At 39.8% G+C, this 26,707-nt stretch overlaps 1 protein-coding gene across 2 annotated transcripts in view; it reads left to right on the top strand.

Annotated features, from left to right (window-relative positions):
* Positions 1 to 440: 440 nt before the first annotated feature.
* LOC149804078 (uncharacterized) overlaps positions 441 to 26,707 on the top strand; it is a 33,834-nt gene continuing 7,567 nt past the window's right edge. Inside the window, exons 1-2 of one of the 2 annotated variants that reach the window (XM_089951475.1) lie at positions 441 to 562; positions 20,987 to 21,044. In XM_089951475.1, the coding sequence (XP_089807601.1) occupies positions 21,007 to 21,044 (38 nt within the window). In that variant the 5' untranslated portion in view covers positions 441 to 562; positions 20,987 to 21,006. Of the gene's footprint in view, positions 563 to 20,923; positions 21,045 to 26,707 lie in introns of both variants that reach the window. The other variant, XM_089951476.1, reaches the window with a different exon arrangement.

The following is a 26,707-nucleotide window of genomic DNA, read 5'->3' as shown; positions in this document are numbered from 1 at the left end:
CAGATCACCACGCTTAGAACAGCAGGCCTACTGGAGATATATTGAAAACTTGAAGTTGGTAATGCGAATCAAGAACAACAAGCAAACAACTAGAAGAGATGTTGGAACTACATTAAGTCCTTACGTATAGACACCTGTGGTGTGGCACCCCTCAAGGAACATGGGAAACTGGCACTCTTACTTATTTCTGCCTTTCTTATTATTACTCTACTGACTGTTCTATCACTTCTGTCTTTACTTTATCTTGACCTCGCACCACCCGTTGCTTAATAATCAAGTGTGATTGCGTCAACGTATTAATAGATAGATAGGTAAAGTTAAAATTATCACACAACCCATGACCTAGATAGTAATACCACACTTCAGCTACAAGGTTTCGATTATTAACTAACGTCATACTAATCTGTATTTACAGTATATCGGAAAACACAAATTGGCTATTTTTAGAGCCATATCCAGTTAACGATTTGCCACGTATGCAGCTAGGACGGATACATTCCCCAGTTAATACGTTTACAAGTTAGTGACATACCACTTTGTAATATCTTGCTCATAGATAAAGGTAAGTATATTAAATTTACTTGTCAAGTAATTCTTTGCAGCAGCATATTTTTGCAAGTTTTGTATGACATTGGTTGGGTTGGAGTGGCCGTCACTGAGAGCCTCCATAATGTAATGATTTCTATAAGTCCGTTTTAAAAACTATAGAGTTTAATAACTAAAGATTCTATTAGGTGTTTACATGATGAAACGGCAATATATGTTTCTGTAATATCACATATGTGAGAGCTCTAAACCTAACTGTAATCTGGCAATTTTAACATTAAACAGATATGTGAGGCAGGAGTAAGATATACTGTATAGATAACAATACAAATCCCTTTCTTAAAACTTAAACCTATTAATGTTAACTTTGTGTATCATTTACAGATGTACTATTTTCTTACATGAAAATTCGATCCTATATATGGCCGATTAATGAATTATAATGTACAGATCAAACTTTAATTTACATTCTAAAACCAGATGATCCAAAACATGATTTATAGAATTTAAACTTTCCATTTATCAAGAATAGAAAGAATAAAACGACTTAATATTATAGATATTAAAGTCCTTCTCAGTTTAAATATGTATCCTTTCTTAAATCAACACTTTACTTTATTACTGCACTATTCTATTAGAATCAAACTGTTTGGATAGTTTCAATGTCACCAATATTTAACACAGTTCTATCAGTCTTTCAGGTTTCCGTATAATTCTTTCACTTCGGATTTCTTGCGAACCACTGGTAAATCTGATCTATTCGATTCATCTTCTACCTCTCCATTGTTCGATGATTCATTTTGGTCATAAATTTCTTCAGCATTTGGCCTTTTTTTTTTGGGGGGGGGGCCACTAAAAACAGGTCTTCCCGATTTCTTCGGTATTCACCTCGACTTGTTTTTACTAAGTAAGACCTTGGTGCGACTTCTTAAATAACTGTATCGTTATCAGAACATTGATTACTATTGCGAATTCTAACAGCCTCTCCTGGACTGAGCTGTTTCAATGGTTTCACTGCTGACCGATCATGGTAGAACTTTTGATTTTCCTTTTGCTTTCTGTTTCATTGCATAACTTTCATTGAATGTTTAACTTGCAATGTATCTTGTTTAGGTCTTAGTTTTCTTCCCATTAGTAGATGCGCTGGAGACAATCCATTTCCTAGCGGAGTAGGTCTATAAGCTAAAAATCCAAGATGTTGGTCTTCCACTTTGTTTGCATTTTCGAAGGATTGATTGTACAAACTGTACTGCATTTTCAGCCAAGCCATTTGATTTTGGATATCCAGGGCTGCTTGTTATGTGTATAAAATCCCAATCTTTGGAAAATTGTTTAAACTCAAGCCTGCTGTAGCATGTTCCATTATCGCTTAGTACTTCTTCAGGCATGCCTTGTCTTTAGAAGATATTTTTCATAGCTTTTATTGCTTCAGACGTGGATTGACTTGAAAGGCTAACAACTTCTGGGTAGTTAAGGTACGCATTCAGTATGGTAATGTAGTCTTTCTTATCTACCTAAAAAATCAGTTGAAAGGTTCTGCCAGGGTCTTGCTGCTAAGGAATGTGACATTAGTGGTACAGTTACGTGATTGTTTATATATATATATATATATATATATATATATATATATATATATATATATATATATATATATATGGCAAGTTTCACAACTTTTCATCATGTTGGTAATATTTTTATTCATACCGGGCCACATTATTACTTCTCTAGCTCTCTTTTTTCGTTTGTCCATTCCCATGTGGCTTGCATGAATTTAAGCAAGGACATTTTGCCTAATTTGTATGGTATGACTACTCTAGTTCCTTTTAAAATTATACAATTAATCACGGACAGTTGATATCTGAATTTCCGATATGGCTCAATTTCTCGGGGACACTGGTTTTCCGAGTGGCCGTCCATTCTTGACAGTATCCATCAGAGTTTTCATGACTCTGTAATGATTTCACACTTAATTTCCTCTTGTTTTGTGTCTGATACTTGTATAGCAGACATTACACCATCAACAAATACCTCAACTTCCTTCTCCATATCACTCATCTCCGTGGTTTGTGAAGGCGCTTATGACAATGTACCCGCTATAAAAATTTATTTTCCAGGAGTATAAATATGACTAGGATTGTACTTCTGAACTCGAAGTCGTAATCATGGACACTCGTTTAATCCCTTGGAAAATATTGCAATTAGTGGCTTTTGATCAGTTTCAATTTCAACTGTTTGACCATATATATACTGATGATATTTTTCACATGCTTGTAGGCGCAAGTGCTTCTCTTTAAATCAGGGCATAATGACTTGCTATGTCGTTAACAGCTCTAGAAGCATAAGCAGCTGGCAGCCATTTCTCAACATGTTTTTGCAAACGTAAAGCTCCAAGTTCTTTTTGACTTGCGTCAGTTTAAAGTCTGATCAGCTTTGAAGAGTCATAAAATTGTAATACTGGCTCACTTGATGCTAGATTCTAAAGATCTTCGATTTGGAGTCCAATTCCATTGATTTTTCTTGTCTAATAGAGTTCTCGATATTGCTGTATGACTCGATAGGTCAGGCAGAAATCTTGCCAGGTAGGTGATCATGCCTAAAAATCTCTCCAAGTCTTTCTAGCACGTTGGTAACTCCATAGTTTGTATAGCTTCTGCTTTTCGTTGATCTGGCTTCATGTCATCTTTTGATATAACAACACCTAAAAATGTAAGTTCAGGGATACTAACGATGCATTTTCTTTCTGAAACTTCCGTTTTACCTTTCTGGCTTCGTCCAAAACTTGTCTTAGGCGTAAATCATGTTCCATTTGGTCTTTTCCACATTTGATGGTATCATGCATGAACGTATCAATTCCTTCCGTGTTTTCAAATAGTGTATTAATTGTTATGTGATAGATTTCTGGACCATTTGATATTCCAAAAGGTACTCGTAAATAACGATATCTTCCAAAAGGTGTCTTAAACGTGTACAGTTTAGAACTTTCCTCTTCAAGTTGAATCTGCCAAAAACTATTTGAAGCATCTAACGTAGCAACCACTTTCGCTCCTGCAAAGCGTGACATAATTTATTCACGTGTTTGAAGTTTGAAAAGTTCTCTTCGGATGACTTTATTTAGATTTCGATGTCCCAAGCAAATCGTTAACTTCTATTTGGCTTGTGAACAATTACAAGTGACTTAGACCACTCCATAGGCTCTTCCACTCCCTTGAATACATCGAGAGCTTCCATTTTCTGAAGTTCTGCTTTCAAGGTATCATGACGTGCAAATGGGACTTTCCTGTATGCTTCAACAATTGGTTCTGCATCCCCTCTTAGCTTGATATTAGTCTTGTTTGGTAAACATCCAAGACCATCAAACAGATCTGCATATTCCTCCAAAATATCTATCTTAGGTTTATTTTCTCGTGTTTCCACCACTGTAAGTACATGTTAGACTAATTTCAGTGTATCGCAAGTACTACGTCCAAGAATTGGTCTGACAACACTATCACTTATGATGAATTGGGTTGTACACAGGTCGTGTGTATGTCTTAGTTCTAGCATACATTGACTATTTACTGGGATGTCTCCTGCATGATATGCCTTCAGTTTAATGTTGCTTCCTTGTAATCTTGGTCTGTGCTTTAATCGAAGATAGTCTGATAATCCAAGCATATTGACATCAGTTCTTGTGTCTAATTTCATGGGTATAACTGTGCCATCGACATTGATTGGAACGATCCATGGACTGCTTGGATCGGTGTGATCCGCTGCATCTACGAACAGTTCTATATCAGTATCAAGTGAATGAGCTTTCTTGTGTTGCAGTGTATTTGATATTTATCACCTCTATGCCCTGAGTTTTGATATTTTGTTGTCTTACGTTTACAGACTTTCTGAAAATGGTTTCCTCCTCCACATTGTCTACATATTTGACCTCTTGCTGGACATTGTCTTTTTTATTATCCAATCCACACTTTGTACAATATTGAATCTCTTCTCTTCTGATGCTTATTTATGTTATGCTCTTTTGAGGTTTGCGCTCTGCTGGTTTCCTTTCTTTTCCACTGCATCAGTATATTTATTTGGTTGTTCCGTGGTAGTGATTGTTTTCATTCTTATTCATGTGACTTCAGCTGCTCTTTGTATTTCGATGCATCTTTCAAGTGATAAATCCTTCTATCTTAACAGTCTTGCACTCGTATGATCATCATTTATCCCGTCAATAATTATGTCACCTATTAAACCATATTTCAGCTTATTAAATCCACAATCTTATGGTAGGGTTCCTAAGTCTTTCAGAAATTGATCAAAAGTTTCTCCAGAAGTAGTATATGGGGCCACACTAGCGACAATGGGAATTAGCATTACAAAACCCCTTGGGCCACTCTAGCGACAAGGGAAATTTAACATGGAGAAAAACCCTGGGTCACTCTAGCAACAAGGGGAATTGAACATGGGAATGTCACCTGGGGATCAGTGGGAATTAAACATTGGTAACGTCATAGGTTTATAGGGTCAAAACCTTTTATAGGGTGAAATGTATTTGTAGGGACAAAGGGTTGATAGGGACAAACATAGACATACAGAAACAAACAAATACACATTGAAACACACAGAAAAGAGGACAGAAATATTCTAAAGAAAGACTCACAGATAGAATAGAGACTCGATAAAGAAAAGTCTGTTGTATGGGTTCAAAACATTTATTCAAGTACATATATACATGGGCTCTCTGGCCTGTGCTTTGGTCTAAGCACTATCCATTAAATACATAAACATTTGAACATAAAAGAAACATATTTACGAGTTGTTTAGTTATTGACTCTAGTAAACTAATGTTTAAAATTAACGTTCACTCCTTTCTAAAATCACTTCATATGCAACGAATTTACATTAAATGTTCGTTTATAAGAAAAAGTTAAAACAAAACAAGTAACAAACAATCAAATAAGAGAAAGTTCGTGTTTGTCTCTCTATCCGTTACACACGTTGTTTAAAATCTGGTCAGCTACCACTTGTGTCCCAACATAGATGTTTCCGATCTCGTATTCCCTGTCAGTCGTAAATCTGCTGTTACGTCCATTGTGCTAGGTACACTTATCGGTAAGCAGATCAAGAGCAGTGATCGTCTTCTTCCCATGGAGGTACAACATATGCCATATGAATAGTCACTTTTCCATCGGTGATGTCAAATGTTTCTCTCACCGACCGCACGTCTTCAATAGCCCTCAAAAGTTTGGAAGAAGTTATTTCTGCAGGTGTGCTAAATCCGAGACATACAGGCGAGTTCAAACTGTCGTGATACATAGATAGGCTCAAACGACCTTCATCTTTGACTTGGCAATGACATTTGAGTTCCTCTAACAGTGAGTCAAGTAGATCCGTAATGAAACCTGATACTTCCTCGGCTGGAACGTCAGACGCGAAGTCTTTAAATTTCAACGTGTAGGTGTAAGTTGTCGTTCAAAATTTTCTCGAGGTCGCTGTCTGGGTCATTTGGATGCTAAAATACTCCTTTAGGTCTATTGAATCCTTTCCCTTCTTGAACGCACTTTGCTGTGGCGGTATGGTGGTGAAAGAGGTCAATGATGTTTGTTCCTTCTCGTTTTTCTTCTGCGTAGAGTTATTCATCTTTCTCGTCGCTTGTCCTCGCAATGAAGTGTTGTTCTTGGAAGTCGTCCCTTTTTATACTGGGTGATATCAGCATGTCCATAAGGTAAAGTTTTGTGGTCTGGAAGTTTCACTGGTTGCACGTAGTTTGTCATGGCATTAGTACATAACAACTAAGATGTGGTATTGCATTGGTGATGTGATCGTGAGGCATAGAATCACACCCGAGTTTCTCGTTGGACTTGAGTCTTACGCTCTGTACTTGCTGTTTGAAAGGATTCATTTTTGTCGATTGGTCTTGGCAGTGACAATGAACTATTGGTCTTGGACGTTGTCCCTTTTTATATGCTGACCAATATCGATGTGACCGTACGGCAACGTAAAGTGATTGGGAAGTCTCACTCGCTTCTGGTACACGATTTGATAGATTTTTTCCAGGGGTCGACTGACGATGTGGTGAGTGGGTAAACGTACAATCTTGTTCGGTTGGTGAGTGGTCACTTTAAAGTTTCCATCCTCTCCCGATTGCAAGGCTTCTTTCAATACCCCAAAGTTGACCACTCGACTGGTACGATAATTCAGAGTCAGTCCTTTCACTTTGCACTCCGTGTGCACTTCTCCTTGTTTGTCCCGGTATTGGTAGCCGTAATTTTTAGGACCGCCACTCGCGAAACTTAGAATCTTGTCGTCGGGGTGATCGTCTGTCCAGGCTCCTAAACGGTTTTCTTCGATGTTAGGGTGTTGCTGACCCGGTCGATCGATGTAGATGCAACTGTCCGTGTCAAAGTACAGGACGCGTTCCCCTAACAGTTCTAAAGCTTCGTACAATTTTAAGCGAGCATGAGCTGTCACGTAAGCCGCAATGGTGACATTTCCAAAAGGGTCGTCTTGTACAAAGTCCAGATCTTCTTCGTAATTGACCAAGATCAAATTCTCTCGAACGACGTCCACGTGTTTCATGTATTTGGTTTTGTCGTGAATCATCTGGAAGTAGCGGGAAGGTTCTGTCAAATACTCCGTCTTGGGTAAACACGGTCGTTGTGCCATTTTACCCCACAAGCAATTTAACATCACTTTGGCAAACGATCGCCTGCCTTCGTTTTTCTCGATGTGGTCTAAAGAGATGCCTTCTTGTTCATAGTATTTCTCTTTGAATTGTATTTGGTCTTCGGGAGTGTGACACCAGGAAGGATAGCCGCTGGCTTCTTGTTTCAGTTTCAAAAAGGTATCCACGTAGTCAGCGAAAATGCCTTTCTGACTGGGATCACCCTTGTGGTATTGTTGTGTCTTGGGAAAGTGGCAAATTTCGTACACTTCTAACAGTTGGTATCCCATGTCCAGAGCTTTGAACAATTCTACGCTGACCCAGGTTCCCGTCAAGGCACGTTCTTCCTGGGTGTGCTGACAAGGTTGGTCTTGGTTGCACGTTTCGACACAAGTACGGCACAATGGAAACATCAGTTTGCCTTGACAATGGTGAGGTAAGACGGGATGGTATAGGTTCGTGGGAGGCAAAACTTTACACTTGATCAAGCCTTCGTATTGTCGAATGTTTTTCAGGTCGATGTGTTCCGTTAACGATTGCGGGTGCCCTACAGGAAAGCGACAATATTTGCACACGTAGGGATACAGCGAACACACGTCCAAGTATTTGATTTCTTCTCCTTTCTCTTCGTCGGCTTGGTACAGCAAACAGGTGGCATTGGTCCTTCCTCCGTACAAACTATCTCTCGGGTTCAGCGGGTCCATGAACTGGTAACTTTCCACGAGGCGTTTAAACTCGGGATCGGTTTTCATACGGTGATCGTACTCGTGTTCCCACATTTCCACCACTTGGTATCCTTCCTGTTCCAACTTTAGGCGCCGCTGACAAGTGTCCTGGTACAAGTCTTCCATGGTTCGTTGTAAAAACTGAGTTTTAGTGCTACGATCAGGGTAACAGACAGGACATCCGTGAAATAAGCAACCGTTAAACTCGTACACGATCTTGGGGTTTTCTAAGTCCCAGCCATCGACCGAATACGTTCCGATGGTCTTTTCACCCCCTCCGTTGCGGGCATGCTGAATCCATTTGTTTTCCTTGTCGCACAAGTAATGTAACCAGCGTAGGGCTTTGACCGAGTATTGACGTTTGACATAGTGGGTCGTTTGAGGGCTGATGACAGCCACGGTGTTTTCAGGCATGAATCGTTGTCGATACACTAAGGAATACGCTTTGGCAATGGTGCAAGCTTCTTTCAAAGGATCGACCCCTCCGTGTTCCATGAACAGTTCTCGAAATTTTCCACAGCAACGCCGTAAAATGTCCACGTCGGAACGACAATACTTTAGCGTTTCTTCCTGAAAGTCGAAAGGGTCCGAGGCGTGAGCCTGGTACCAAGCGTAGAAAGCTTCTCGTTGTTCGGTACGCATGTTGTCGGGGTCGTAATAGTGAGCCTCAGGTAAATGGGGTAGAACGGGGTGTTGATTGGCTTCCGTATTGAAAAAGTGTGGAAAGTACCCTTTAGCCATTTCTGTCATTCCAAACGTTTTAGGCATTCGACTCAAAGGCATGGCCAAATAGCTCATCGAATCTTTAAACTGTACTTGTCCCACTTGCATGAAAATGATTTTGGCTCCGTTCAAAGTCACTTTAGGACGTTCGGTGCCATGTTCCGTATAGTATCTGAGAAGAAACTGTCCATCGTATCCGGAGAAATTGTGAGCCATCACCGTGGCATGACGATGACAATCTCCGTAACGTTCGATGTCCTCTTGGCTCCACGTCTTGTCGATGGGGTCTAAGACCCATCGAGCGAAATCGGCTAGCGTGTTCGGTCCCCGAAAGATTTTTTCACGTCCTCCAGGAATCTTGCTGCAGTGAGGGCAATGACTGAAGATAGGTTCTTGAATGCACTTCTCGCACGCTCGATGAGCCACGCAGAAATTAGGAATGTGAATGCCAGTCTCTTGCATGCATTCGAAATCGAAAAAGATGAAATTGCTTTTCTTCTTGTGACCATTCTCTTTCTCTGGTTGGGGTTGGTATTTTTGCACGTAGCATTGGTGTTTCAAGACCACGATGTGATGACAAATGTGACATTTTTTTTTCCCTGAACATACGTGTGCCTTGGTACTATTGGTACGTATGCCTTGTCCACACGTAGGGCACAATCTCAGGAGTTGACAAGCACATTTCTGCTGTGAACCTTGCGTCTTCAGATGTTGTTGGTAACAGGCAGGGCTGACAAACGTGCGCAGACAAGTAGGACAATGCAATGGTTTTTGCCCTTCGCTCAGACAGGGTGGAGAGGCCAAACATCCTCGGCATTTCGATCCACAATGTTTGTGTTGTTCTCGATTATTATAACCACGGTTACATTTCTAACAGTAATATCTGTATCCCAGGAATCCGGGGATGGCGGTAATGGTATCGAAATGTTCATCGTGATAATAGATATGAATGTATTTTCCGTCCTTAAAGTCTTGGCCTCGAAACAACAGAGGTCCGCGCACTTCTTGAGGGTGCACTTTCAAGGTGTATCGTGGAGCTAGGGCATCTTGCAATTTTTGCATCTCAGGAATGCCACAGGGTGTGTCTTTGGACAGTCCGGCTTGTTGTAACAGGAGTTCTGCTTCATTTCGTTGTTTGGCTCGATCGGATCGTTGAATAGTTTTCCAGGTTCTTTTCCATTCTACCGTGTCGTTCTTGTTGGCATAGGTTCGTCCCACCACTATGGCACGGGCTAAACACATCTGGTCTTGAGGGTTGTTAATTCGGACGAGACTTGTTTTGGTGTTGCGAAGGTCGTCCACCAATAAGACCTTTTTGCGTCCAGTCCCTTGAGGAGGAGAGACGTGGGCCATTTTCAGTGTGGCTTTACCATCGGTGATGTCAAACTGATCATTAGATTGTTGTACGTGTTGAATCTTGTCCATGACTTTGGAAGGGGTTAGTTCTGCGGGTCTGCTAAACTCGATCCAGACAGGGGATTTCAAGCTGTCGTGATCTATGGATAGTGTCAAGAAATCGTCTTCTTTGGGTTGACATTGTCGCTTTAGTGTGGTGAGCAAAGAATCCCACATCTCGGTGATAAACCCTTCTGCTTTCTCCAATGGTACGTCGGACTTGAAATCTTTAAACTTCACCTTGTAGGTGTAAGTCGTGGTTCTAAATTTTCTAGAGGGTCGCTTTTCCGTCTCTCGAATGTGATAGTACTTTTCAGGGTTAACTGGTGGACTTTGGTTTGGAGTGGGCTCTCTATGTCTGGTCGCAGACGTGGAAGGTGTTGGTTCAGGTTTGCTCATGTCTTCGTTTTGAGCGAACACTTCTTTTCGTGTGTGAGGCGATACGTCACTTCGCTGCCTCTTACGTTCTTCTTCTCTCTCACTGAAATCGTGCGATCGTTTCATCTCGATTGCTGATTCAGAAATGATTTAACCAAGTTCATTCTCTCCATATATACCCTCTCTACCTCTTGTTGTCACAATGACTTGGTATATTTCACAAGGGCAAGTGAAAGCCAAGCATATAGGAGCCCAACGACAGCGGTGCGTCTTAAACACCTCATGCATCTTGATGACCCTTCGATTCAAACCCTACCACGAAAGAAAAAAGTTGCAAGAAAAAAACCCAGACAGTTGGTGTCTTCAAGAGAGCTAGAGACGCCGGCACTGTGTCGCTGGGACACGTACGTACTCCAGAAAACTACGCCACTCGACAACGTTGTCTCCTTCTCTCAGTCACTTCTACTTTGTCGCTGAATACATTCTACCAACCCTGTTTTAACACACGTTTCTTCATCTGATATTTTTAAAAAATATACTAAACGCATTTTTAAAAGAACTACCCTTTTTCGACAGCAGTGACGGCGTCTCCTCCTGCTGTTACCACTGTTGCTGCACAAAGATGATCTTTCCTTAAGATCAAAATATGAGACAGAGCAAGTAAGTTGTGAAGTTGAGCGGAGGTGTCTAAACAACAACTGTCAAGCCCCTATGTTTCATTTCTGTTTGTGATAATAACTTGTGATACTTCACATTTTCTAAAGTGGAAATCTTTACAAACCGTACAAAAGTTATATGACTTTGGCTTCTGACAGTTTTACAGACTCTTCACTTTATAAGTGTCACGAGAAAATAGTGTATCCAAGTTTTACCATTTTCCAAAACACCCACACACTTGCAACGTGACCAGAATCTGTACTTCTTTATTTGTGGATATCCAACAGACCCGTCCCAGCATATATAGCTGGTTAAGAACTGTAGGAATATCACCTCATTTTTTTTCAGAAATATCAAAGCTTTTATGTGTATCTTCCCTGTTCCACCCTTTATTAGTGCTTAGGTATATTCCCTAAAAAACACAAACAATTTGGAACAAAATTAAATTTTGAATTAAGGTTTCTCTCTGTTTATACATTTTTTTCAAGTTGTTGGTACATGGCATATGACATCCAAATACTTTCTCAAACTGAGAGGCATTTCTACACATGTCATTGCCTTTGTTAAATTCGGTTTTGTTGGTTAGTCATCGTTAATCTTTAATTCTATTTTTATGATGTATTTCTTTTTTGCTAGAAGATTTAATTTATTTATGTTGTTTAGTCTGTTGCTGCAAAAAAGAAAATGCATGTATCTATGGCAAAGTGTTTAAGTTTGTTCAGTTTCTTATTTCAAGCTCTACAAAAGGTACCAAGTTTGTCTTGCAAGGGGATTGAAACTTTAAGTTACGCGGACGTGAAGGAAAACATACCTTTGTTACTACAATTTGCTGTCTTTGTGTTCGTTCTAATCATGCTTGCCTTATATCTTTTTGTTTTAGGATCATATTTCTTCTGATGTAAATACATACATCAATGGATAGACAGCTTGGGTTATCATCCTTGAGGTCCCTTTGTTGGGTATTGTACCATTTCTTCTTGCCACATGGAAATATTAAACGGCCACAGTACTGGTTCGAGTTTTGAAACTGACAAACATTTTTAATCTTACTCAAACATTTTGTCAAGCACACTCACATCAACAGACACAGATGTGTTACAGTACCAAGTGTCAGTTTTTTGTTATTTTTTTCCCTTCAAGCTACTGATTTTGGGGTTTGTATGAAGTAAAGAAACTAAAAGTACAGTGAACCTGAACAAACTTAAACACTTTGCCATAGATACATGCATTTTCTTTTTTGCAGCAACAGACTAAACAACATAAATAAATTAAATCTTCTAGCAAAAAAGAAATACATCATAAAAATAGAATTAAAGATTAACGATGACTAACCAACAAAACCGAATTTAACAAAGGCAATGACATGTGTAGAAATGCCTCTCAGTTTGAGAAAGTATTTGGATGTCATATGCCATGTACCAACAACTTGAAAAAAATGTATAAACAGAGAGAAACCTTAATTCAAAATTTAATTTTGTTCCAAATTGTTTGTGTTTTTTAGGGAATATACCTAAGCACTAATAAAGGGTGGAACAGGGAAGATACACATAAAAGCTTTGATATTTCTGAAAAAAAATGAGGTGATATTCCTACAGTTCTTAACCAGCTATATATGCTGGGACGGGTCTGTTGGATATCCACAAATAAAGAAGTACAGATTCTGGTCACGTTGCAAGTGTGTGGGTGTTTTGGAAAATGGTAAAACTTGGATACACTATTTTCTCGTGACACTTATAAAGTGAAGAGTCTGTAAAACTGTCAGAAGCCAAAGTCATATAACTTTTGTACGGTTTGTAAAGATTTCCACTTTAGAAAATGTGAAGTATCACAAGTTATTATCACAAACAGAAATGAAACATAGGGGCTTGACAGTTGTTGTTTAGACACCTCCGCTCAACTTCACAACTTACTTGCTCTGTCTCATATTTTGATCTTAAGGAAAGATCATCTTTGTGCAGCAACAGTGGTAACAGCAGGAGGAGACGCCGTCACTGCTGTCGAAAAAGGGTAGTTCTTTTAAAAATGCGTTTAGTATATTTTTTAAAAATATCAGATGAAGAAACGTGTGTTAAAACAGGGTTGGTAGAATGTATTCAGCGACAAAGTAGAAGTGACTGAGAGAAGGAGACAACGTTGTCGAGTGGCGTAGTTTTCTGGAGTACGTACGTGTCCCAGCGACACAGTGCCGGCGTCTCTAGCTCTCTTGAAGACACCAACTGTCTGGGTTTTTTTCTTGCAACTTTTTTCTTTCGTGGTAGGGTTTGAATCGAAGGGTCATCAAGATGCATGAGGTGTTTAAGACGCACCGCTGTCGTTGGGTTCCTATATGCTTGGCTTTCACTTGCCCTTGTGAAATATACCAAGTCATTGTGACAACAAGAGGTAGAGAGGGTATATATGGAGAGAATGAACTTGGTTAAATCATTTCTGAATCAGCAATCGAGATGAAACGATCGCACGATTTCAGTGAGAGAGAAGAAGAACGTAAGAGGCAGCGAAGTGACGTATCGCCTCACACACGAAAAGAAGTGTTCGCTCAAAACGAAGACATGAGCAAACCTGAACCAACACCTTCCACGTCTGCGACCAGACATAGAGAGCCCACTCCAAACCAAAGTCCACCAGTTAACCCTGAAAAGTACTATCACATTCGAGAGACGGAAAAGCGACCCTCTAGAAAATTTAGAACCACGACTTACACCTACAAGGTGAAGTTTAAAGATTTCAAGTCCGACGTACCATTGGAGAAAGCAGAAGGGTTTATCACCGAGATGTGGGATTCTTTGCTCACCACACTAAAGCGACAATGTCAACCCAAAGAAGACGATTTCTTGACACTATCCATAGATCACGACAGCTTGAAATCCCCTGTCTGGATCGAGTTTAGCAGACCCGCAGAACTAACCCCTTCCAAAGTCATGGACAAGATTCAACACGTACAACAATCTAATGATCAGTTTGACATCACCGATGGTAAAGCCACACTGAAAATGGCCCACGTCTCTCCTCCTCAAGGGACTGGACGCAAAAAGGTCTTATTGGTGGACGACCTTCGCAACACCAAAACAAGTCTCGTCCGAATTAACAACCCTCAAGACCAGATGTGTTTAGCCCGTGCCATAGTGGTGGGACGAACCTATGCCAACAAGAACGACACGGTAGAATGGAAAAGAACCTGGAAAACTATTCAACGATCCGATCGAGCCAAACAACGAAATGAAGCAGAACTCCTGTTACAACAAGCCGGACTGTCCAAAGACACACCCTGTGGCATTCCTGAGATGCAAAAATTGCAAGATGCCCTAGCTCCACGATACACCTTGAAAGTGCACCCTCAAGAAGTGCGCGGACCTCTGTTGTTTCGAGGCCAAGACTTTAAGGACGGAAAATACATTCATATCTATTATCACGATGAACATTTCGATACCATTACCGCCATCCCCGGATTCCTGGGATACAGATATTACTGTTAGAAATGTAACCGTGGTTATAATAATCGAGAACAACACAAACATTGTGGATCGAAATGCCGAGGATGTTTGGCCTCTCCACCCTGTCTGAGCGAAGGGCAAAAACCATTGCATTGTCCTACTTGTCTGCGCACGTTTGTCAGCCCTGCCTGTTACCAACAACATCTGAAGACGCAAGGTTCACAGCAGAAATGTGCTTGTCAACTCCTGAGATTGTGCCCTACGTGTGGACAAGGCATACGTACCAATAGTACCAAGGCACACGTATGTTCAGGGAAAAAAAAATGTCACATTTGTCATCACATCGTGGTCTTGAAACACCAATGCTACGTGCAAAAATACCAACCCCAACCAGAGAAAGAGAATGGTCACAAGAAGAAAAGCAATTTCATCTTTTTCGATTTCGAATGCATGCAAGAGACTGGCATTCACATTCCTAATTTCTGCGTGGCTCATCGAGCGTGCGAGAAGTGCATTCAAGAACCTATCTTCAGTCATTGCCCTCACTGCAGCAAGATTCCTGGAGGACGTGAAAAAATCTTTCGGGGACCGAACACGCTAGCCGATTTCGCTCGATGGGTCTTAGACCCCATCGACAAGACGTGGAGCCAAGAGGACATCGAACGTTACGGAGATTGTCATCGTCATGCCACGGTGATGGCTCACAATTTCTCCGGATACGATGGACAGTTTCTTCTCAGATACTATACGGAACATGGCACCGAACGTCCTAAAGTGACTTTGAACGGAGCCAAAATCATTTTCATGCAAGTGGGACAAGTACAGTTTAAAGATTCGATGAGCTATTTGGCCATGCCTTTGAGTCGAATGCCTAAAACGTTTGGAATGACAGAAATGGCTAAAGGGTACTTTCCACACTTTTTCAATACGGAAGCCAATCAACACCCCGTTCTACCCCATTTACCTGAGGCTCACTATTACGACCCCGACAACATGCGTACCGAACAACGAGAAGCTTTCTACGCTTGGTACCAGGCTCACGCCTCGGACCCTTTCGACTTTCAGGAAGAAACGCTAAAGTATTGTCGTTCCGACGTGGACATTTTACGGCGTTGCTGTGGAAAATTTCGAGAACTGTTCATGGAACACGGAGGGGTCGATCCTTTGAAAGAAGCTTGCACCATTGCCAAAGCGTATTCCTTAGTGTATCGACAACGATTCATGCCTGAAAACACCGTGGCTGTCATCAGCCCTCAAACGACCCACTATGTCAAACGTCAATACTCGGTCAAAGCCCTACGCTGGTTACATTACTTGTGCGACAAGGAAAACAAATGGATTCAGCATGCCCGCAACGGAGGGGGTGAAAAGACCATCGGAACGTATTCGGTCGATGGCTGGGACTTAGAAAACCCCAAGATCGTGTACGAGTTTAACGGTTGCTTATTTCACGGATGTCCTGTCTGTTACCCTGATCGTAGCACTAAAACTCAGTTTTTACAACGAACCATGGAAGACTTGTACCAGGACACTTGTCAGCGGCGCCTAAAGTTGGAACAGGAAGGATACCAAGTGGTGGAAATGTGGGAACACGAGTACGATCACCGTATGAAAACCGATCCCGAGTTTAAACGCCTCGTGGAAAGTTACCAGTTCATGGACCCGCTGAACCCGAGAGATAGTTTGTACGGAGGAAGGACCAATGCCACCTGTTTGCTGTACCAAGCCGACGAAGAGAAAGGAGAAGAAATCAAATACTTGGACGTGTGTTCGCTGTATCCCTACGTGTGCAAATATTGTCGCTTTCCTGTAGGGCACCCGCAATCGTTAACGGAACACATCGACCTGAAAAACATTCGACAATACGAAGGCTTGATCAAGTGTAAAGTTTTGCCTCCCACGAACCTATACCATCCCGTCTTACCTCACCATTGTCAAGGCAAACTGATGTTTCCATTGTGCCGTACTTGTGTCGAAACGTGCAACCAAGACCAACCTTGTCAGCACACCCAGGAAGAACGTGCCTTGACGGGAACCTGGGTCAGCGTAGAATTGTTCAAAGCTCTGGACATGGGATACCAACTGTTAGAAGTGTACGAAATTTGCCACTTTCCCAAGACACAACAATACCACAAGGGTGATCCCAGTCAGAAAGGCATTTTCGCTGACTACGTGGATACCTTTTTGAAACTGAAACAAGAAGCCAGCGGCTATCCTTCCTGGTGTCACACTCCCGAAGACCAAATACAATTCAAAGAGAAATACTATGAACAAGAAGGCATCTCTTTAGACCACATCGAGAAAAACGAAGGCAGGCGATCGTTTGCCAAAGTGATGTTAAATTGCTTGTGGGGTAAAATGGCACAACGACCGTGTTTACCCAAGACGGAGTATTTGACAGAACCTTCCCGCTACTTCCAGATGATTCACGACAAAACCAAATACATGAAACACGTGGACGTCGTTCGAGAGAATTTGATCTTGGTCAATTACGAAGAAGATCTGGACTTTGTACAAGACGACCCTTTTGGAAATGTCACCATTGCGGCTTACGTGACAGCTCATGCTCGCTTAAAATTGTACGAAGCTTTAGAACTGTTAGGGGAACGCGTCCTGTACTTTGACACGGACAGTTGCATCTACATCGATCGACCGGGTCAGCAACACCCTAACATCGAAGAAAACCGTTTAGGAGCCTGGACAGACGAACACCCCGACGACAAGATTCTAAGTTTCGCGAGTGGCGGTCCTAAAAATTACGGCTACCAATACCGGGACAAACAAGGAGAAGTGCACACGGAGTGCAAAGTGAAAGGACTGACTCTGAATTATCGTACCAGTCGAGTGGTCAACTTTGGGGTATTGAAAGAAGCCTTGCAATCGGGAGAGGATGGAAACTTTAAAGTGACCACTCACCAACCGAACAAGATTGTACGTTTACCCACTCACCACATCGTCAGTCGACCCCTGGAAAAAATCTATCAAATCGTGTACCAGAAGCGAGTGAGACTTCCCAATCACTTTACGTTGCCGTACGGTCACATCGATATTGGTCAGCATATAAAAAGGGACAACGTCCAAGACCAATAGTTCATTGTCACTGCCAAGACCAATCGACAAAAATGAATCCTTTCAAACAGCAAGTACAGAGCGTAAGACTCAAGTCCAACGAGAAACTCGGGTGTGATTCTATGCCTCACGATCACATCACCAATGCAATACCACATCTTAGTTGTTATGTACTAATGCCATGACAAACTACGTGCAACCAGTGAAACTTCCAGACCACAAAACTTTACCTTATGGACATGCTGATATCACCCAGTATAAAAAGGGACGACTTCCAAGAACAACACTTCATTGCGAGGACAAGCGACGAGAAAGATGAATAACTCTACGCAGAAGAAAAACGAGAAGGAACAAACATCATTGACCTCTTTCACCACCATACCGCCACAGCAAAGTGCGTTCAAGAAGGGAAAGGATTCAATAGACCTAAAGGAGTATTTTAGCATCCAAATGACCCAGACAGCGACCTCGAGAAAATTTTGAACGACAACTTACACCTACACGTTGAAATTTAAAGACTTCGCGTCTGACGTTCCAGCCGAGGAAGTATCAGGTTTCATTACGGATCTACTTGACTCACTGTTAGAGGAACTCAAATGTCATTGCCAAGTCAAAGATGAAGGTCGTTTGAGCCTATCTATGTATCACGACAGTTTGAACTCGCCTGTATGTCTCGGATTTAGCACACCTGCAGAAATAACTTCTTCCAAACTTTTGAGGGCTATTGAAGACGTGCGGTCGGTGAGAGAAACATTTGACATCACCGATGGAAAAGTGACTATTCATATGGCATATGTTGTACCTCCATGGGAAGAAGACGATCACTGCTCTTGATCTGCTTACCGATAAGTGTACCTAGCACAATGGACGTAACAGCAGATTTACGACTGACAGGGAATACGAGATCGGAAACATCTATGTTGGGACACAAGTGGTAGCTGACCAGATTTTAAACAACGTGTGTAACGGATAGAGAGACAAACACGAACTTTCTCTTATTTGATTGTTTGTTACTTGTTTTGTTTTAACTTTTTCTTATAAACGAACATTTAATGTAAATTCGTTGCATATGAAGTGATTTTAGAAAGGAGTGAACGTTAATTTTAAACATTAGTTTACTAGAGTCAATAACTAAACAACTCGTAAATATGTTTCTTTTATGTTCAAATGTTTATGTATTTAATGGATAGTGCTTAGACCAAAGCACAGGCCAGAGAGCCCATGTATATATGTACTTGAATAAATGTTTTGAACCCATACAACAGACTTTTCTTTATCGAGTCTCTATTCTATCTGTGAGTCTTTCTTTAGAATATTTCTGTCCTCTTTTCTGTGTGTTTCAATGTGTATTTGTTTGTTTCTGTATGTCTATGTTTGTCCCTATCAACCCTTTGTCCCTACAAATACATTTCACCCTATAAAAGGTTTTGACCCTTTAAACCTATGACGTTACCAATGTTTAATTCCCACTGATCCCCAGGTGACATTCCCATGTTCAATTCCCCTTGTTGCTAGAGTGACCCAGGGTTTTTCTCCATGTTAAATTTCCCTTGTCGCTAGAGTGGCCCAAGGGGTTTTGTAATGCTAATTCCCATTGTCGCTAGGGTGGCCCCATATACTACTACTACTTCCAGATTTTTGTAATCTGCTGTTGAAAACTTGCCTCTCAAAGGTCTCATGCTTCCTTGGGGAACAATATTCATACAAGTTCTGTATAAAATGCTAAATTTTGTCTTCCTTCTCCTCTTAAAAGAAATGAATAGATCCACTTCTGCTTCTCCAGCTAATGCTAGAAATGATGCATATTGCTGTTTTTCAGTTTTTTGTTCTTTTTCAGTAGCACACATATATAATTATTATTGTTGTAACCAGCGTCTTCAGTTTTTAGCAACATTATCTGCCAATACCAAAGCCTTTCGTGCTGGAATCTGTTCCACCTTTTTCATTCATTTAAGTGTTAAGGTTTTTAAACTAGATTTCTATAAGTCCGTTTTAAAGACTATCGAGATTAATAACTAAAGATTCTATTAGATAGGTGTTTACATGATGAAACTGGCTACCACGCACCTCTCACTTGTTAAGGTGGACCACAATATATGTTTCTGTAATATGTTCTTTGTGAGAGCTCTAAACCTAATTGTAAACTGGCTATTTTAACATTAAACAGACAAGGGAGGCAGGAGTAAGATATAGGACTCACGGTACTAATTCAGTTCCCATAGGAAACCTATGCCAACACCATGATATTAGGACTTCAATAACTTAACATTTCTGAGCGTTGATGATCAACCCAAAACTATCAGCATAGATGAAACCTTGATGTCAGCATCTGTATGGAGAAAAGGATATGAGCCGCGACATTTACTGGACATACATGTATTTGAAACACGTGCTTTCAATTCCGCACTAAAGAGTCAGATGCTAATTTCATTGATGAGTGTTTCAAACTCAAGACTGTTAAAGGACTGAAATTCCATCAGTAAAACAGTGTCTCTTTTTTTCCACTTACAACGAGGATAAGCCCTCAAGAGATTCTTTTTCCAAAAAAACTAACTTACATTATTAACCAATCTTGGCCAGCAAAACCCACATATACTCTATTTTATGTTCACCCGTTTACAGGCTGGTTCCCATTTTTCCATGCACTTAGTACCGTGTGTCCTATACCGTATATATACCATTACACACAAAGTGTAAGTTGAGTGGGTGGGGAGCAGGGCTCAAATACAGTATCGTGACTGCGAAAATAAGTAACTATAGATTTGAAGCGAAACATAACCCTGTCCTCGGGAATGTGGGGTAGCACTAACCTGCATACATTTTGGTTCATATGTCAGACCAGCTCACGTAAGTAAATTACATTGGAAACACATTTGATGTGTTTGTAAGTTCGATTATTTTACAAATTAGAAGACAGCATTTGAAGTGTTCTATATTCAGTAATTACACACGAACATGTAACGTATTTGATGTACAGATTTGTAATCCTGTAGGATATTTTAAATCGAGTGAAATTTCCTGAGAGTAATTAGGAGTAACAATAACTGAAATTGAATGAATAAATTTAAAATAATGGAATTGAAATTAGTGAATGTTAAACAGGTACTTACGTTCTTAGGTCAATTCTGTAATAAGTAGGTACGAGAATAAAACTTTTCAAGAATTAGCATAGTAAGTAGAACCATCTATAACTCATCCTTTTTATATATTCGTAACATTGCATGGAGGACTCACCTACCCCAAACGCGACCTGAAGTATTAGACATTGACCTTATAGCATACGCCCACCCAAACATGACACCTTAAATCTCGAAAAACATTTTTAACAAATTTCGTTTTTTGTATGTGCCAATTTATCACAGCATCAATTCGGATTGATCTCATCGGGTTTAAGAACTAGCCTAGAATCTTGCTTCCGCTTCCAGATTCAGTTTGGTGATACAGAATGAGAATTCCAACCGTCATGTTAAATGGAAAATACATGTAAGTAGTAAGCCTTATATTTTCAACTTTTTGTAAAATTCAAGTTATGTTTCTCTTATTAACGACAAAGTACTTTATGTAGACACGAACCAAAGCTCTGTCAGCGTGATTAAGTAGTACATTTATTTTAATGTCCAGGCCACTTATTTACAAAATTTCTCAGACGCATATTTATTATTTTTTAAATATTATGGGAAGGGAAAAGAGGAACCTAATTAACCTACTTGCTAAAATATTTTGTATCCCCGTTGGTTTGTCAAATAATGGAAAATTTAAGTTTGGTTGCACATTAAATCTGATTACACACAACCATATTATCCATCAAAATATTTTTTGATTACATTCCAATTCACACTTCCACTTTTCATCAGCTGCTATTTGATTACAACCCAAAATACAAACCTACTGTCAATCACCCGATATTTCAATATAATCCAACGCTCACACCCACTATCCAGCATTTGCTTTTTGATTGATCTCCAGCACACATAAACGTAAAGGCTAGGAGTATTTATACTCACGCTAAGCTTAAATACATATAGGCATATTATCACAAAGGTAGGTATATTCATAGACACATTACACCCATACACGAACATACTAACACACACAGCTTGGTGTTTTAATTTTAAATACTACCTTTGAAATGTAACTACATGTATATGTTTTTGGTTTCTGTTACACTTTGAAATAATTACAGGTGCATAGAATGTTTTGTGCCGTTGGTATCGCAGAATGTTTAGCAGCACTGCTCTGGCCGCATGATCCGTTCATGATTGACGAAAAGTTAGATTGTCAAGTTAGGAGGCATTGTATCAACGCCATACCTTTAGCACGCTGATTAATGGCCTCAGTGGTTCAGGAAAAGTCGAACTGGTCAAACATTTGGTCGAACACAAATCAGAATCTTTTGATCATCCTCTTCTAGTATCGTTTGGTATTACAATGGGTGACAAACACCTTTTACGTTACTCAAATAAGAAAGTCAAGGAACGTCCGTTTATTCCGTAGACGGCATTTATCGTGATTAGGAAAATACGAAAAATAAATTAAACGTTTGTTTACACGAAAAGGACATCGTAATGCCAGTATTATTTGTATTACTCAAACTTTATTTTAACAAAGTAAAGCGCAAGGCACCATCAAAAGCGCATAACATCATCAGTCTCCGATCACATTATCTGATATTGTTTAACCGCCCAGGAGACAAATCTGAAGTTCAAGCGTATTTAAAAGATATGACGACCTTGGCTCTGCTCTACTCAGTCATCACATGTACATTTACATTTTAGTTTATTAACCTGCCATTCCCAAATATTTGAGATTTCGTACAATTATTTTTTCATAAAGGTGCAAAGGAGGTCCCACCATTTACAAGTCGCCTTTCTCGTTTTAGTCTGTATAAAACACTATGAAAACATAATTCTCTTTTTCTCTTTCTAACAGTTTTCAACTTGACTTACTTTCAATCCCATTCTCTTTCCATACTGATTCGTGAACTGCACCCCATCATTCACGAATAAAATGAAAAAGTATGTTCACGTTTGTTAGAAGCTAGTTTCAGAGAAGTGTCAAAATGGTTTACTTTGACAGCACGTCAGTTACAATAAGATAGCATTCGTATACCTCCAGGGCCTCCCCTAAGCTGTGGCTAAATTGTTTAGCTTATGGCTAAAGCCGGCACTGTTTACCATATAAAACAAAACTTTAACATCATTATGTAATGTTGCCACAACTAACTGATACAAGAATTGATACTCAGACCAAAAATCAAATCATATTGAATGTTTAGAGGTGCAAAATGGCACCCTAAAGTCAAAACTGAACAGCCAAACGCCAAAAGGCAACATATCAAAGAGAAGAGAGCAAGTTCAAACTCTAAGGAGATGAAAAGGTATAGCCCAGGCTAAAGTTCCAAGAAAGAGAGGCAAAATGAAACTGCATAAAAGAGAAGCCGTATTGCCACTCAAATGCGCATGCACTAAGGAAAATCTTGCCACTCTGTGACGGATTAAATGTTACTTCACCTTCTTCCTACATGATGATGCCCGTCATACCTGATTTAAGACCAGTGAGTGTTTTCTAACTTGATGAAAAAATGGTAACCAACATTTAATGGAGCGTCTACATTTCTCGATACGGCCTTATCTATTGCTCTTGCACTTGCTGCTGCAGCCAAAAAGGCTCTCTCCTGGAACAAAAACACAAGACAGAACACTGTGCTATACAGTTTCCTCGATTTATCCGATTTAGTCGTTTGAAAAGACCTCATCAGTGAGTGGTGCCAATAGTCAAGCTGATACAATGTGTTGGTAATTAGTGGAGACGAATTCCATTATAAAGGATGAAGACGAGTTGGATAAGTTTCTCTTCAGCTATTTTCATCAAGAGAAAAGATGACACTAAGAAGTTGATACCATCATCCCAAAAAACGTTACATTGGGATATTTTGTTAGTTACGACCAAATTCAATTCTCCGATGCAAAAACAAATCATTCAAAAATCATAAGGAAATTGTCAATACCTTGTGCAAATTTTGGTCGAAATGTTTTTTAAAAAGGTGTGCCTTTGTCCAATTTCAATAAACAACGATTCGGAAAGCAATGTCACCTTCTTCGTTAAACGGTGAAAAGAAAGAAATATTGCTGGTGTTACTGCTTCTTTGTTAGGATCAATTGCTTGATCAAGTTTACGAGAAAGGATACGATAATGAAGATCCGGAAAGACATCTCACTCATAATCTTGGATTTTATGGAAGGATGAAAATTAACTTTAGTTCCTTACCACTGATCGATCTAACGCCATCGTTGGAATGAATAATTAATACATCATTTGCCGACTAATCGTTGTCACACCGAGATACCACAGAATAAAAATCGTTCATGGATTGAAAAAGATGTACCCGAAACATAATAATTACTGCAACGTCCTCATACGTTTCCCTAGAACTCTTTAAACGAAACAACTCAAAGTACCAAAAGCTTTCAAAAATATCATGACAAAAGAATAAATATAAAAAAGAATGACAGAAACAGCCATAAGGATGTGAGAAGAAGAAAGAAGAGTAATGTTTCAAATGCTCCAATACCTAGTATAACAGCCTTCTTGTTGACACCTTTACTTACTCCCTGACAGATACAAATGAACGCTTTGGTATAAAAAAGATGACGTCAACACCTTTAGTAGAGGAAAAAACAGAACAAAATGGAAGACAGACGTAAATAAAAAACAACAAATTGCTACTCATACTTCTACTTCACGTCGAACACTCGTCGCGATTCATAAAAACACGAACAACCTGAGAGTGGGTGATTTTTTGAGAAGTGTTAGGACTCTACGGTCACAAACTAAGTAACATAAAGACGCAAAGCCAACAACGTTTATAAAACTTAACAAACAGTTTACTTATCAAACTTATAAATCAAAATGTGAGAGAAGCGTACAGTATTATGCAATGAATCCCAACTAATCAATATGAAGGTCTGTGAAAGTGCTAAATGAATGAAAAGTTCATTATAAATTTAAAAATGGGAAATGTACTGGTTAGCCAAGAATGGCGTTGTCCAGAATTCCTTCGAATAAATTATCACAGTTCCAGAATTATATTTTGTCCAAAATAATGATCACTGTCTTTTTTGTATTTAACAGTCCAAACAAATGTTTTTCCTTTCGAATAATATCTAAGTATAACATAAAACTTGTCTGCAGACTTGCAACAGGAATGCAAAAAATGAGAATGACTCCAAAATCGGAATTCAACTGATTACTCAGTTCTCTGTTTATATACACGGTCCATCGCGACTACATTTCTCAATACACCCCATATGATGGACCTTCCTTGATCTTGAAAATTCATGTGACCTAGCCTATCCAATGGAAGTTACTAAATTCTTCCAAAATGTAGAAACCGCATCGGCCAATGAGAAATTAAGCCAAAGGCGCCAGTAAGTCATATTATGAAGATTATCATTAAGAATTATGAACACATACATAAGTATATATTTATAGATCCTATGTAACTACTACTTTCTTAACCGATTCACGTCTCCATGCAAAATTTAACTAAAGATACTCTGCATAATTTACAGGCATGAATAAAAATTACAAGACATTCAATAAAATCATGTATTATATGCTTATTTATTTTCTCCGTTAACTTTGCATTATCATTATTATTAGAGATAAGCTTGTCACCATAATTATAATTGACTCGTCGTCACCATACAGTTGGGATACACAATTTCAACGGAAGAGTGCACCAAAGTCATGTGAACTTGATCCAATTCCAACATCACTGCTGCTTGAGTGCTTAGATCCAGTATTGCCTTCACTAACTGATGTTATTAATACCTCTCTCTCATCCGGGCAATTCCCATCATTTTTCAAAACTGCCATTGTAAAGCCTCTGTTTGAAGAAACCAACACTAGACCATAACGATTAAAAGAACTACCGCCCAGTTTCTCCCATTCATATCAAACTTCTTGGAAAAGGTTTTTCTATCCCAGCTTGTATGTCATCTAAAAACAGTCTTTTTAGCAATGTACAATCTGCATATCGCCCTTACCACAGTACTGAATCTACTCTTCTAAAAGTAGTTAATGACATTCTCTCTGCGGAAATATTACAGTCCTCGACCTCCTTGATTTGTTTGCAGCATTTGACACAATAGACCATGATATATTACTTCATCGTCTCCAGTATGCATTTGGCATTCATGATACAGCCTTAGTGTGGTTCAAGTCCTACTTGGTCAACAGGACACAAATTGTATCTGCAAATGGAATACACTCCAGCCCAGTTGATCGATGGTGTGGTGTTCCACAGGGGTATGTTCTTGGACCTGTTGTCTTCATTCTGTACACTCAGCCGCTCTCAAGTGTCATAGATCATCATCCAGTATCTCACCAATTGTACTCTGACGACACCCAAATATACAAATCTAGCCACCCAACTGAAGTTGATGCTACCATCCAAGGTGTAGAGAGGAACATTTCTGATGTGAAATCATGGATGACATGTAACAAGCTGCAGATGAATGATGATAAAACTGAGGCCATTCTGATCACAACACAAAGACTTTTCATTCACATCCTTTACCTCAAACAGTAAATATCGGCAACACCAACATTAATTTCACACAATCAGTATGAAACCTATGTGTTACTCTGGATAGTACTCTCACATTGCACCAACATGTCATGAACATATGCAAGGCTGCACATCTTGAGCTGATACGCATCAGCTCAATTCGCAAATGTCTTTCAGTTGATGCCACTAAAACACTTGTGTGTTCATTAGTACTTTCAAGACTGGACTATTGTAACTCAGTTCTGTCTGGTTCATCTCAATATCTACTCCAAAAACTTCAAAAAGTTCAAAAACACAGCTGCTCAGATCATACTTAGAGTACCACGATCAGAGCACACATCCCTGCTGCTCTGTACCCTACACTGGCTATCTATTCGATTCAGAATCAAACACAAAATTTGTTCTATGTGCTACATTTCACTGTCGGACTCTAGTCCAGCATACCTATCTGATCTCACCCATGTGTACACACCAGCAAGATATTTACGCTCCTCTTCTGACAATCGTATACTCATTATTCCCACTATGAAAGCAAAGTCATATAGACAGCGTTCTTTTGCATACCAAGGCACAG

The sequence above is a fragment of the Sinohyriopsis cumingii genome, chromosome 3, assembly GCF_028554795.1.
Source record: "Sinohyriopsis cumingii isolate HCF-2022 chromosome 3, ASM2855479v2, whole genome shotgun sequence".
NCBI classification, from domain to species: Eukaryota; Metazoa; Mollusca; class Bivalvia; order Unionida; family Unionidae; genus Sinohyriopsis; species Sinohyriopsis cumingii.
Note: the sequence above shows the minus strand (reverse complement) of the source record. Positions and strands in the feature narration are given on the sequence as shown.